Source organism: Bombus pyrosoma, linkage group LG3, assembly GCF_014825855.1.
Source record: "Bombus pyrosoma isolate SC7728 linkage group LG3, ASM1482585v1, whole genome shotgun sequence".
Classification (NCBI taxonomy): Eukaryota; Metazoa; Arthropoda; class Insecta; order Hymenoptera; family Apidae; genus Bombus; species Bombus pyrosoma.
Window position 1 is genome coordinate 6,016,531 of NC_057772.1, and position 15,158 is coordinate 6,031,688.

At 32.0% G+C, this 15,158-nt stretch overlaps 3 protein-coding genes across 10 annotated transcripts; 1 reads left to right on the forward strand and 2 right to left on the reverse strand.

The window, feature by feature from the left end:
* Nucleotides 1–153: 153 nt before the first annotated feature.
* LOC122577971 (RNA-binding protein 1-like) lies at nucleotides 154–5,634 on the reverse strand. Of its 8 annotated transcripts, XR_006320451.1 has the most exons (8): nucleotides 5,495–5,634; nucleotides 4,587–4,800; nucleotides 4,381–4,470; nucleotides 3,778–3,825; nucleotides 3,595–3,642; nucleotides 2,307–2,482; nucleotides 1,138–1,224; nucleotides 154–756 (listed from the first exon to the last, which is right to left on the reverse strand). XR_006320451.1 is itself a non-coding variant. In XM_043749738.1 (7 exons), the coding sequence occupies exons 2-7, from the start codon at nucleotides 4,793–4,795 to the stop codon at nucleotides 753–755; spliced, it is 486 nt and encodes a 161-aa protein (XP_043605673.1). In that variant the 5' UTR covers nucleotides 4,796–4,800; nucleotides 5,495–5,634; the 3' UTR covers nucleotides 154–752. The 8 variants fall into 8 exon arrangements, 7 of the variants coding, with proteins under 7 accessions (XP_043605673.1, XP_043605675.1, XP_043605678.1 ...); XM_043749738.1 differs by lacking the exon at nucleotides 2,307–2,482; XM_043749740.1 differs by lacking the exons at nucleotides 2,307–2,482; nucleotides 3,778–3,825.
* A 476-nt stretch (nucleotides 5,635–6,110) lies between these two features.
* On the reverse strand, nucleotides 6,111–7,551 carry LOC122577969 (mediator of RNA polymerase II transcription subunit 18). The gene is made up of 2 exons (XM_043749736.1): nucleotides 6,761–7,551; nucleotides 6,111–6,688 (listed from the first exon to the last, which is right to left on the reverse strand). Exons 1-2 carry the CDS (start codon nucleotides 6,961–6,963, stop codon nucleotides 6,241–6,243), a joined length of 651 nt encoding a protein of 216 aa, XP_043605671.1. The 5' UTR covers nucleotides 6,964–7,551; the 3' UTR covers nucleotides 6,111–6,240.
* Nucleotides 7,552–7,681: 130 nt separating this feature from the next.
* Nucleotides 7,682–11,010, forward strand: LOC122577960 (translocation protein SEC62). Its single transcript, XM_043749718.1, has 5 exons — nucleotides 7,682–7,833; nucleotides 8,400–8,846; nucleotides 9,330–9,677; nucleotides 9,747–9,850; nucleotides 9,944–11,010. The coding sequence occupies exons 1-5, from the start codon at nucleotides 7,798–7,800 to the stop codon at nucleotides 10,113–10,115; spliced, it is 1,107 nt and encodes a 368-aa protein (XP_043605653.1). The 5' UTR covers nucleotides 7,682–7,797; the 3' UTR covers nucleotides 10,116–11,010.
* Nucleotides 11,011–15,158: the final 4,148 nt, after the last annotated feature.

Consider the following 15,158-nt stretch of genomic DNA (forward strand, 5'->3'; position numbering starts at 1 on the left):
ATGTAACCAAATATAATAATTTCTTTTTTAACTGAATATTTAATGGGATAAGAAATATGAAATATACGACTCCGCTGCACTATTATTTCGATACTTTATTATTTTCTATTAATGAACATCAAACTGCTATTTGCAATAGGAAAGCCAAAATAATTATGCCATACATTTTTATTTTAAAGTCTTAAATTCGTAAGAGTACAAAATAATTAATACAACGTAAAACGGCCGTTCCTTCTATTTCTTCATGAACTCCTTCGCATGAAAAACGTCTCACTGTTATCGTTATGCTTATCGTTATAATTGTTCTTAATTGCAACCGAATTCTTTTTGTCTCACCCGTACACTTTGAAGCAATGAGCACGTTCCGTAAGAGATTTATCGTACTCGATAGCTTACATCACAAATAATTTTGTTGTGTGTAAAATACCTTTGTATAATGTGTATGCGTCTGTGAAAATGTGTCGTGCATGTAAAACCAACTACACACGCCTGGGTACATGTGTCTAATTAAGTTTTACGCATATAAGCAACGTTTTCTTGGTGTATAAAGTGTTAACAACTTAAATGCTAGATATTATGTACGTGTATTATTCCATATCTCTTATGAATGGTCTTTTACTCGTATTATCATTGCTTCGACAGAATATGTACGCGTGGAAACGATTATCTTTTTTATGTACATATAAAATCGGTTTTCTTTATCTTCCATCCGGCACATTTAGTCGATCCGTTCTCTCAAACACTTTTAGCACCTAACTGTAAGTAAATAGAAAAAACATTTAGAAAATATACACTTGATCCTCGATGTAAATTCACTACATCGCTTTTTCGCACTGGAAACCGGGAATTTCATTGTAAAGAGAATAGAACAGGCGAATTCTTGCAACACGATTGTTTCAGAATGCTTACTATCGCAGATTAACTCTGAAGACGAAAACTAAAACTTTGTTTAGTTAAGAAGTACTGGGAATGCTATAAATTCATGAGTTTCTTTCATCTTTCTTCCACGTTGAACAGTAGAAAAACACATACGATGACAATTTTCTTTATGTTGCAAGTGCAAGATTCGATCTCTGCTTCTTTTCTATACATATATTTTTTCTGGTTTGTTTTTTTAATTTGTGGTAATATTAGTACCGTCTGTCACGGGAATCCGAACGAGAACGGCGATCTCGGCTACGGCTACGGCTCAGTGATCTCCTGCGAGGACTACGGGATCTTGACCTAAAATATTAAAAAAGCATCTTATACCACTTTTATTAAAGGTTGGAAAACAATTTATTAATACACGGCGTTCTATTTTGTCTCAAATTTTGTGTCATTATCATTAAGATGGTATTAACTTTCTGAGATATATGCCACCTAAGATCGCATCTAAATCACGCTCTATATTCCTCCAAAATATTATAATATAAGATTAAACGTAGTTATATTAGATGATGTATGAGACGAAACAGAACGTCGTGCGTTGAACACATAGGTACGAAAATGATCGCAAGGCAACCGTAATAGAATTAGGACTGGCTAATTCCTATTTGCCTAAGGGGTGATAAAACTAGTTAGACACAATAATTAATACAAAATGACATCTCACCAATAATGAGAAACCAATAAACGAAAGTAGGATTAATTTAGTTAAAATAAATTTTTACAACTGTTACAGATATATATGTAAATATATATCTTGATAAATACATATTATGTAACAGGCGACAGTTCCCTAGTCCAATGTATACCAACATATCATTAAAATAATTAAAAAGAAATATTAACCAGTGTCTTCTATTCCGTTTGCTAAAAATCTGTTGAATAAACATAATTAATTAATAGAAACTGTCATTGGACTGCAGAGAACATGACACCGTCAATTAGACAAAAAAAAGAAAAAAAAAGATAAAAAATCTTTGAAAATCGGTGAAATACCAGACAACTGTGAACATGTAGTGGTGGTTGGTGGTGGTGGTACTTGGTTGGGTGGTGGTGGGATGGTGTGTAGGTGGTGATCATTTTGCTTTGCTCAGTCGAAGAGAAGTGGCGGTCGCGTTGTCGGCTAAGTTTAACGTGATGGTTGACGAGTAGTAGTAGTAGCAGTAGTAGTAGTAGTAGTAGAAGTTGGGACGGACGGACGGACTGACGCGCCGAGATTTTGACAGAAGTATTCGTTCATATCGCGTCGGCTGTTCGATGGATTCACGATGCTCCTAGCCGCTAGAGGTTGAGGTAGCCCGAAGAAGTCTTTTTGAAGGGGAACAGACGGACTGACGGACAGCATCGGACTGTCAACTGACGGACGACTTGGCTCCTACCGGTGACTGGTGGTGACTGATGGTGACTGGTTGGGAAGTTAGTGGGCAGGCAGGCTTTTTTTTTGTTCAGTTTTGATTGCTAGACTTTTTTTCACGGTGGCTGTAGTAGTAGTAGTAGCAGTAGTAGTAGTAGTGGCGGGGAGACGAGCAGAGCTAGGAGCTGACGCTGGTAGAATCTGCAAACGTCAGTTTTAGCAATATAACCATCAAAGTTATCATACTCCTGGCCACTATTGGTATACACGACTTTTTTCCTTAATCCAAATTCACAAAATTGCACATGTATCACTCGTCAGTGATATTTTCGTTACGATTATCCTAGACTGCCCACTCTAATGCGTACAAAAGACTCTACTTGCAACTGATCTGATTAAATTTATATGATGGATGTATCAAATTATCCTTTATATACTTATCGCAACGCATGGTGCAGTATGCTAAGAAACCGTATTTTAAAAAAAATAATAAAATTCGACTTTGTACAACTAATACACCAAAAGTAATAAGAACAATTAAAAACTGCGTAAATGCGTGTACGATAAATAAATGTGATCAAAATACGAAGTGCACGAGATATTTGCACATTAGTGAATTTTAATATCAAAATCTTTTACTATATAACGAACTATTTAATTAAATTGGATGTGTAACTTCTACTTAATTTGGTACCTGAATACATAACAAAATTTTTCAAATAAAATCATCAACTGCGATTGCTTATTACATAATTTCTATGCATTGTTAAAATCATAGTTTCAAATACCAAATAACTTAATTCCAAGCATTTACAAAATAAAATTCATAAGATACTATAATAAGACCACAATAAGCACTAGAAACAAATTGTTTTAAACTGGTAAAATTAACACCAGACACCGCTATGATTTATTTACTTTTATCTGCCACCGGTGCTTCTCTTTCTGCACCAAACTAGCATCGTAGTTGCCAACTAATTCTGGACCTCAAATTTTCGATTATCTTTTTTCAGTTTTCTAAGTTATTTCTTCGTCCTCAGCCTATCTATTCTTTTAGTCCTGTCCTCTCCAACTTATGCCAATCAATTAACAATATTTGACCGCCGATCGTGACAATTGCGCAATTCTCAGTGTTCAATATATTTCGATCAGAATTATTCTATGTTTTATATGATATATTGTGATTCTGCGTGCAAAATTGCGATGATCACAATACAAGCGGTACTTGTAAATACCTACTTGCAATTTGTAGATTAGCTGTTCTTGGTAAGGCCCTGAAAATTTGATAAAGTTATGAAACATGAGGGGATTACCTAGAATATCGGCTTATCGGCGATCTGCGTGGGCTTCTTGACCAGGACCTAAAAAAAATTAAGAAAAACTATTGTATGTTTCAGACTGCTCATATGTTGCCAATCGCCATGTTTCGCTTTGATTTCTTTCTTTTGTCTACTCGCACCTGAAAATTGCGGTTAACAGGGCTAGGAAAATCTTACCTTGGATAACGACCCAGTGATCTCCTTCGAGGACTGCAAGATCTGGACCTATAAGTTTGTCAAAAAGATATATGGTATGTGAATCCTGTTGTTCGCTAAGCATATTCACAAGGAGATTACAATGGGAAAAAAATGAGCTATATATGAGAATGCTACCTCCGCCGTAACTAAAAATTTACCCTAGCATCTCCCGTTTAGGTTTCCCATGCAGTGTATTTGGTTGCTCTTCGGCTAACCTCGTAAATTTTCACATTTTATATAAAAATATTTTATGATGCTCAAAGAAACTTTTTCTTCAATTACTATTTCAATTTATCAAATCTTTAATTTGCAATTTGCATAAGAGTACTAGCCAGAAGAGCGATAATATCAAATAAATATAGTATATAATATATTCTATCTGCATTCCTATATAAAATAATTAAAAAAAAAAAAATTTACATCCTCTGTGCATAAAAAAATTCACCGAAACCCGTGCATCATTTCTTGACATTCTTATTTGATAACTGCACTGTAATACCTACTTGGTGAGACACTTAGTCATCTGCAGCAGCTCAAATGTTGCTGTAAAACATGGATATTCAATATTTTAAGATTTCTTACCTGGAATATCTTGGACCTGATCTCCTTCCACCTCCACGTCTACTTCTTCCCGAGGACATTTCTACTCTCACTCTGGTCCCACAACAGCGTCTGAAAAATAATAAAAAATACAAAACGATTTTTATTAAAGTTCATAAAATTGTTATTACATATTAATTATATATATACAATATGTATACATACAATAATTACCATATAACACTTACGTTCCATCTAATCCTCTAACTGCATCTTCCGCATCTCGTGGGTCTTCAAATTCCACAAATGCAAAACCAGGTGGTTTTCTTGCAACCCACACATTTCTGAGTGGGCCATATTTACTGAATGCACTTTCAATTTCATGTTTACTAGCACTGTTCCCTAAATTACCAACGTAAACTTTACATGAAGGATCCCATTCACGATAACGCGACATTGTCTCTATAAAGAACAAATTTTCTTTTATTAATAACAAAATAAATTTCAAATTATCAACATATGTTTTGATTAATGAAACGATAGTTTAAGTACGTATGTTTTGAAAATTGAAGTATTTCATATAAATAGGTAGTGTCCTTGATGGAATTCAATAGCCGATGGCCTACGGCCTATGAGAATAAATCGACACCCACTGTCAATTTACCTATACTAAAAAAATATCGACCGGTGACGAAAATAATACTGCTGTATACAATATTTACAGCTAAAAAGCAGTATATATTTTGCATGTGTCTGCTTCATAATCAAGTTAATCTTATATAATAACCTCAATAATCTACAATCGAGTCAGTCACAAAACTTAGTCGATTATACTGAAAAGGGAAAGTCGCTATACCGCCATGTTGTGCTCTCAATTTACTGCAGTAACGAGGACTAATTATTTTGGAATTTATTCAGGAATATAGATCTCGTATGTTACTTGAAATATTATTGCTATATACAAATATTGTTTTGTTTTCGATCTTATTCGCATAAATGTATAAATATTACAAAAGGATTTTAGGATTTGTCGGAACAAAAACTGACGCCATGGAATTTTTGAAGCAATTTTCTTATTTTCGCGTAATATTTTTGAAACTAAGTATAAATAAACAAGTGTATATCTATTTTCGATAAAATATTATATTTTACTTACTTAAATATATATGTTGGTTCGGAGTATTTCGTAGTCTTGTAACACACAACGTTTCGCTGGTACTGCACAAGTAGAAATGTCCACAAAATGGTGGCGTATGTAGCGTTAATCTTCTTCGATGGCCTCCTTTCTAAGATGGCATTGGTATATATTGCTTTCTACTTCCTAGTCAAATGAAAGTTTATTTCTACTTTAGCATCACGTATTGATATTCAATGATTATGTTTTTTAAATGTTTACTATCCTGTACTTAAAAAATATTAATTTGTTTGAGTAATATTTAGATTGTTAATACAAATCTAAAATATTTATTCTTATTTTAATTATAGATTACTTGTAAATATTATGCAATAAAATTAATACATTAAACAATAACGTACATTTATAATCAAAGAAAGCTTTTAATTATTTATTTAAAAAAAAACGATAGTGCCATATAATTTTTCATGAAAATCGATAAATACTCTGTATTGATTCACTTCATATAAACAATAGAATATCTATGTACTCATATAATGTGCATTGTCTTCCCGTATCATACGTATGTATGTTACTCCACAATAATTAAATTTATGGTATAGGTCACACGTAAAAATATATAAGAATAATAATTTAATTATAAAAAATATAACAATTTTTATTTCTCGTATAGTTTAAATTATAAAAAATTTCCTTATATATACAGTTCTACAAAAAGACTTACACAAATATAATTTAAAATTCAATACTGGTTTATAATTTTTATATTAATGAACAAATCTTTTGTAGTCAATTTTTTCAAGTTGTACCAAGGGTTTCAATTGTTCTGCAAAAATTCTCATATCTTCAGCTATTGCATCTTGGCCACTAGGTGCTAAAACACTCAATTCCACTAGATAACTTTGAGATATTGCTTCCATACTTTCAGGTATTTTTCCTTGTTGCCCCATCTTAAATATTTTGGAAACTGTAACCTTCATTCTACCCTTACGAAACATATAACCACGTGCAATATACTCAAAGTCTAGCCTACATCCAAGTTCTGTTAAAAAGTCAACAACAGTATTACTAGTTGCTATATCTAAGCTACTTCTAACGATTGTAGGTCTTGATTTGTCACCCAATTCAGGTTGACCGATATAACGTAATTGCCATGGCATATCTTGATAATCTAATGCTCTTCTTACACGTAAAAGTAATGGTTGTTCAGCTCCTCTAAAATATAAAGCATTAAGTAGTGACGTAGATTCATAAATAAAATAATATTTGTAAGATTATTTTATATACCTGATGCTAAAACACATTTCATGATCATTAAAGGTTTCTGGACCAGTATCTACATTATCACATAAACCACGTAATCTATGAAGCAATACTTCTACAGCACTGTCTAACACAGATCCTTGCAATAAATATTCTTGATTTGGAATAATATTAGATCTAATTGCAGCTGTTAAATTATCCATTGCTGTACTTATTGGTGCACTCATTTTTTAAGGTTAGAAACTTTTCTTGAAAATAAATCTCTCCTCTTTGCAGAATAGAAAAGTGTTTGACAGATGTTCACTTTTATAGATTAATGTAAAACTTTAATGCTTATTACTCTTATTAGTAATAATTCTCAATATATAATGTAGTACATGTAATGCAATTGCAAATATTATTCCATGTAACAGCTGATCGTAAAATTTTCTATTCATAAGCAGCTCACTTCACATAGAATTATAGCGGTATAGAAATAGAAAAAACAGTTTTATTTTTTAGAAACACATGTATGCTGTTATACGTATGTTAATAATCTGTATTTAACTCTTTCACGTTCTTCCACTTCTATCATTATTTTACTAATAAAACTCATCGTTTTGAAATATTTGTAATAATCCGAATTTCTCCGTCATTAATTTAATATTACATATATGTGTATATATTTTTGTACACGAATATGTATCAAAAGGCTAATAACAAGAAATGTAAATTACTCAAATTTTTATTAAGAACAGTTTCTTCTATAATAATTATGTCGACAAAATGCGTCCATAATTTATAAACAGATGTATTGAAGTAAAATTATAAAATACATAAAAATTATTAAACATCATAAAATATAATATAAAATACTGATAACCATAGCGTTATTACAATTAGGAGAAATTAGGTTACTAATGTATTTAAAAAACTAGTTATACCGCTTTCTTAAAACAAACAATATGCGTACATATTTAAATAGCCGGCTACTACAGTTAGCATGTTACGCAGAAGCACATGCCACGTTTGTTGATGGGTAGATAAAGTTGAGCACGCAAGCGCAAAACGGAATTTACAACATGGCGGAACGTAGGAAAAGCAAGAAGCGCAAGGATGTAAGCATCACATATGGCTGCAATTATTACAATATTATTTAACAGTACATATGAATTGTGGTGTTTATTTGGTGACTGAAAGTATAGTATTTCGTTTGATGTTAAATTCATTTTATTTTATCAGTTCAAACCACGTGACAATATGGATAAATGTTGTAACATAATCCAACGGATGACGTAGCAAACAAATCATTTTCATTCTATTCAAAATTCGTGAATTAACTTTAATTATATGATTCAATTATTCCTTAATAAACTACTTTATTTCGTTCTTCGTGGAAACTTATTATTTACGTTATGGGATTTCTTTACATAGATGTTCGAAAATCGTTTTAATTGTATTCCGGTATATGCGAGTTACCATCTGTACCGTCTAAACTTTGACTGTCCTGTTTTTTGTACGGCATAAAGAATTACAATTGAATTTAATGTTTTGCATAAAAAAAAAAGACATTTTTAATTTACAATAATGAAATCTATATCTAGCTCTATAATTTATATGTATTTAATGAAATATTTACAAAGTATCATGGAAATGTAAAAAATTAAGCTTTAATCTTTTGTAGCAAGAAACATCAAGCGTAGATAATGAAGTTGCCCCTGTAAAACCATCTAAGGAAGAATATGCAGTGGCTAAATGGATCCGTAACAATGTACCATCGAAAAAAACAAAATTTGATAGAAATCACAATGTTGAATATTTTACTGGCACTCGTGCAGTTGATGCTTTATTGGAAAATTCACCATGGAGTAGAACTAAATTTGAGACACGTGAACAGGTTACAGAATTTCTAGATTTGATGTTAAGACATAAATTCTTTCATCGAGCAAAAAAGGTAGTAATCTCTGAAGAAGAACTATATAAAATACGTGGAATAAAGAAAAAGGTAAAAGAAAACAAAAAAGAGAAAAGATCTACTGAAAAAGAAAAGGAAGAGGCTAAAGAAAATAAAGATGCAACAGGTGAAAAAGATAATGAAAATAAAACTGAAGAGAAGAAGAAAAAGCCAAAGGTAAATTTTAGACGAAAGTGATAGTTTATTTATTTAGTGATATATTCAATTTTTTTATAGACAAGTTATTCTTAATTACCCTTTCAGTGCTATGAATTCATATGTGAGTTTAAGAAATATAATCAATCTATATGTATGTACTTGTATAAAACTGCAATATGCATCATGAATTTGCGTATATATCTTATTTTAAAATCATGTTTGCTATTACTTACATAGATTTCCTTATAGTATCTTATTTCAACAATATTATTACTTGCTTTATTTTATGTTATTTTATTTCACCGAGTATTTTATAGCATAGTATCAAAATAATTTCAAGTGCACTCTTCAAAAGATAAATACTTGATTCAATCAAAATGCTATCAGATTAAGTGTTTAATGAACAGTGCATATACATTATCAAGAATCCTAGTGCTGAAAGGAATAAATGTTAAAAGATACAGAAAAGTAAGTAATTTAAAAAATTATTAATTAATGTAGGTACGTCTGGAAATGCATATGGAACAATATTTTGTTGACTGCAACGATGCATATGTCTGGATATATGAAACAGTTCCTATATACTACTGGTTCTTTGGAGGCCTTGTAGTTTTAGGTGCAGTTGGTGTTTGTCTCTTCCCATTGTGGCCATTATCAATCCGTCATGGTGTATATTATATAAGTGTTGCAGCTGCTGGATTCCTTGTATTCATTTTGGCATTAGCATTTATTAGATTAATTGTATTTTGCCTTTTATGGGTTCCAACACTTGGCAAATGCCATCTTTGGCTTTTGCCTAATTTAACTGCAGATGTCGGATTCTTTGCTTCATTCTGGCCACTTTATCAAGTATGTATCACCTTTTAATTTTATATTATCTAACAAATGCAATGAATGCATGTATAAATATATTTTCAGTATGAATATTATGACTCCACATCTGAAAGTGACAAAAAAGTTAGTAAAAAAAAGAAAAAGAAGGAAAAAGACTCTGATACTGAAGAGACACCATCAGCACAATTGTAAGTAGAAATTTATTATAATATAAAAATATCAGACTTACAAGGCTTTTGTTATTATGAATATGTTGTACTTACTTTGCATTTCCTTTATAGAGAGAAAAAATCTAGTATTAAAGAATTATCTAAAGAACATACTCAAATTGAAGAAATTTTATCTAGCGAAGAAAACAAGCTTCCTCCATCTGAATTAGGAGAAGGAGAAGAGGGTAGTGAAGGCTCCGAAAGTGAAAAATCTAACACAGGTCGAGATTTTGTGATGATCTAAAATAGGAATTGGCAATAAATAGTTTTTATTTATCTTTAATAATTATCATAATAATCAATAATTGAATTTTGTCAATTTTGACTAAATCGCATACAGGTTCATACATAAGGATTTATGTATAATTATTAACTTTTGAAGATATGTACGACTTATTTTGTAAAAAAATCTAATTTTGAATATTATTCAAAGCAAAAATGAAGATACAGTATATATATTAATAGAAATACGGTATACAAATTTAGCAAACTCAATCCATTTATTGCTTATACTAATACGTATCTTTGCATTGCATTTACAATATTACAGCCAATTGAACAAGGAAATCGCACCTGTATTTTACAAAAAGAAAATTTTTGTAAGAATATCAATCTTGAAATTTCAGTTAAATATGTATTTTTATTTTAATCATTATTAATAACCATTTATTTAAGTGTGTAAATTTCACTTACAAGAATTTTTACTAAAACGTATAATTACGTTGATGTAGGTGTCCAAGGCTTTCCTGAATCGATTAGAAATCGCTTTTGATATTTTATATCGCAAAGCAATAATAGTGAATTTTAAATTTCAGTAATACGATTTTCTCAGGTTTCAAAACTGTACAGTGCTTGATAAATAGAATCTCCAAGAACAAGATTATAAATTTATTTTAATCAATTGTTCACTCTGCCAGCGAGTTTGTTTTTGGCAGAGCCACGACCTGATCTTTCACAGATTTCGTACAACAAATTGTAATTTGTATTTTTATGTAAAAATTTCAATGATAATAATTATTACTATTATTACTGTAACGATTATTATATTATTATTACAAAATAATCATCTTGATCATTGTAGATGCGCGAATCGTGACTCTAGCTATATTGAAATAAATGGTGAAAAGATTTGAAATTTATATATTGTTATCAAAAAGAAGACATGGAAGGTATATATAAACATGTTACATCTACAACTCATACTTCTTTGGTTTCATGATTGTGTCATACACATTCAATATTGCTAGTTATCAACATTTAGGTAATTTGTATTAAGATCCTAATACTCTTATGCTTATGTAAGGATTTGTTCTAAGTGCATTGATTTGCACTTAACATAGCAAAACTAAGTTTCGGTCATCTTTTACAGCCAGTTTTATTATTAAAATAAAATATATTTAAGTTACTTTTATATTCTCACATGCATATTTTGTGATCACGGATGTGGTTTCACTACTTCTCCTCAACTCAGTAAATTGCAACTTTTGCACTCCATTAATTAAAACCATAAAGATACGATACTTGCCTTTATAATTTATGAAGACTCGAAATATTTTTCGAAAACATCCGCCAGATTATTTTTTAACAAATTTAAATTAATTTTTACCCATATCTACATGTATTAATAATTGTTTTTTAAATATTATTTAGGAAATTTGCTTTTATTTATCGTTTCACGATTCTGTTCATTTATAAATTAATTACATTAAATCACCAGTAAGTTCGTATGGAATATCGTTGAACGGGCATTAACTTTATAAGAAAGCGTTATATGGATGTATGATTTTATCTGAGATTTCTTCTGTAATGTTTCTGTAATACAGTTAGACATGATAATTTATGAAAGATAAAATCATTTAATCAAAAGAAACCAAAACTAGATACGATGCTTCCAAAGTAATGTAATCGCATTAGGTTATATTCACTGATCTAGTCGTAAAGGAAGCAATTCTTAAAAAATCAAATTGAAAATCAGTGCCTGGCAAAGAAGCTGGATGAACATACCGTTTCCATATTATCATGTTAATAAGCATTTAATATCACATTTTTTACCAAGCTCATAAATTTACCGTTAAAGCTGTTTTAAGCGCCATGTGTGCCTCGCCTTTCCCACGAACATTATATTAAAAAACCTATATCGACGGTGTTTCAATTGTCGCATACGCTTTTACATATCGTGAATTGCAAACATTTCTAGCATTCAGAATTTTTACGTTTCGACGTTAGTCGGGTCATGTATGGATTATAGATCCGTTTACCGATCTAACGTTTCATTCAAAGGAATTCAATTAATTCGTGCAAATGAACCGCTTGGTTAAAGGCAAACTTTTCGCTTTGAAGGAATACACGAGGCATGTGCATGTGTATTTTTGTGCAGTCAGAGTGGCGGATTCGTAGGCTGGTTGGTCGCGAAGCGAAGGGCCGCGTCACGAAGGCAAAGTTAACGGCCCATAATTCATAGCCGACATATAATAAATATCGTTACTCCATCGTAAGCGCACGTAGACACGCGCATTGCGGTCTTATGTGCACGTACCCTTCGTGTAATATGTATGTAAAGATGTAAATGTTGGCGACTCCATATAGGCTTTCCCTGAGATTACGTGGTGAGCTTTCGTCCTTGGCAGAGGTAATAAAAGTCTCCTTTAACAATGCACTCACGCGCAGAATAAAATAATAGTCGCCCTTTTTAAAAGCCTTTTTACCCTTTTATCGTGTACTGTGAATATACAGGCGTTTTTTGAAATTCGGGGTCAAGAGAAATTCTTTATTGGGCTGTAGCTTCTTTGAACGTATTGCTTTTATATTCGTTAACTCATTTATCTTTGAAACGTTTCTGCTATCTTCCAGTATATGTTATTTGCATTAATTTTATGTAACTGGTTTTGTAATAAATAATTGTGTAATTGTCGTTACTTTTAATAGGATATCTACATTTATTTCGAGTTTTCTTAACTGTATAAATAGTATTCGTTTAAAAGTATTCGCATAATATATTTTTGTATCTTTTTTAGGTTATTTATTCTTCTTTATGAATTCGTTTCCTTCGCCACATTGATTTATCACTTTAAAATTATGTTTATAAAAATTAATTTATGTACAAATTATAAACTTATATTTACAAATATTTTATTTCCGAATCTATTACGTTACAGCAAGACTACGTCGACTGTATATGTAAATGACTAACGGTAGGCAGAAGCAAAAAAAATTTTATACACTCGCATTTTTAGTCTTCCATGCTATTGGGTCATTGAACTTACGAAACAATGTTGTATCCTTGAGTTACAAGTTTATGTTTTTCGTTTTCTTCGACATCGTGTATAGGAGAGAATATGTATAAATAAATGTGTACGTACATACCAACTTTGAGTTTCTTTATGAGATTTACAAGATTGTCACTTTAATTGTTAATTAGATTTTCTAATAATAATAACTAAAATAAATATAATTTTTTGTACTTCGCACATGCGTGTACGTCACGACAATCTCGTATATTTCACATTAACTTCAACGATCCTCCGAAGGAATAAGTTCCAAAGATACTGCAAATATGCTTGTAAACTCCATTCGTGTGTGTACGCGTGTGTATCAAAACGAGATAAAAAATATTATACGCTCAGAGGAACCCAAAATAAGGTGAATAAAAAATATCTTGCATGGCCGACCACCGCGGTTTGCGGTTACAGTGTGCAACGAAAAAAGAATTCTTTATTTCGTCTCTTTCTTCTTCTTCCTTTCTTCGTTCGACTTGTTCCTGTCCTCTTGGTTCGCCATCCTTCTCTTCGTTCTTCGTTCGTGAGACTTTCAACGTGTGTAGACAGCCGGATTTATATTCAAATGAATCGCCGTGGAAGGGTCGACTTATCAACGTATCAAATCCGACGAGGCGAAGAATAGACAAGGGGGTGAGTTGCGAAAGAATGTTTGCTTCTTGATCGATCACTGGTATCGCTTGAGGGAATTGTTATTAATTATCCTAAGAACTTGTTCCTTGATAATTAATTCTGGAATACGAAGAACGCCCATTTCGTATTGTAGTGGAATCCGTCATTTATCATATTATTATCCAACTAAATATTTACGTATCATTGACGACTGGCGTTCAGTGTTGAAAATTAAAACAAATTTTATATTTTATATGGTAATATAAAATATTTTCAATATTTCAAAAGACCAATGTATATAGTTTTTAACTCTTTGTGCTTGTACGAAATATTTGTTAGTATACTCGCGCGATACGTTGTAATTAATACGCACAGATTTATATATGTAAAAGATAACCGTGGCAATTACGTAGACAGATAGCCGATAACGACGACTGCCCTTTCGAAATATTACGCGGCGAATAGTCATCATTTTGTGAACAAGCTCGAAAAGTTTTTCGAGGGCGCAATTATCGGCAGAACGATTTCCTTCGTTCGCGCCGCTACATGACTTTATTTAGCTTTAGTTTGTTGAAACCGGTTGCAAGCGACTTCTCTCTTCTCTTACTGCAATACCGAGAGTTCGGTGCTCCGCATCATTTAGGGTTCCTCGGGTGGAGGAAGGAATTTCGCGTTCACCACGCTCGACAGCTTCTTTCGCATAAAGGTAATCCTTCGTGCAGCAACTTTCGAACGATTTAGTAATACGTACTTTGATTTACCGAGTATTTATGAATTCGTAACACCAATCATTTTTGGTTGGGTTGCGTTTATAAGTTACACGATTTCGAAAAAAATATTACTAGAAACGAAACGTTATAATTCATATGAATAATTGGGTTGCAACTGCGATATCAATCGGATTAATTAGCGAACAGAATGATCAAATTTACTGTACGATTATAAATACAATTAAATTGTTACCATGTGATTTATTAAGTTAGTTACGATATAATAGATTACAGACGATAATCGTAACGCAACAATTTGGTTGCGGTAGTCGATTTATCTTGCGATCGAGGAACTTTTAAAAGCTTCGATCCCTTCGGGGAATGACGTTCAAGTGCAAAGAAATTCGGTCAGGGCCGTCATACGACTCGATCTTCCGCTTTTTGCAGTTAAAGAGTCGCGTCTTAATTATCCTTTTTTCTTATCCGTCGGAGCTTGTAAATTACATTCCATGGTTGGCCGACGTACCAGGAGGAAAGCGGATCACCGTGCTTCGCATTAGATCGAGCGTGGGTAGCTTGCGTCATTAAGCATAGTAACTTACGGTACAAGAATGACTTTGGCTTTGGCGGAGAAAGTGACCGGGTGTGGCCATTGCGAGACATTGTACATCGTACGCATTTGTATACACT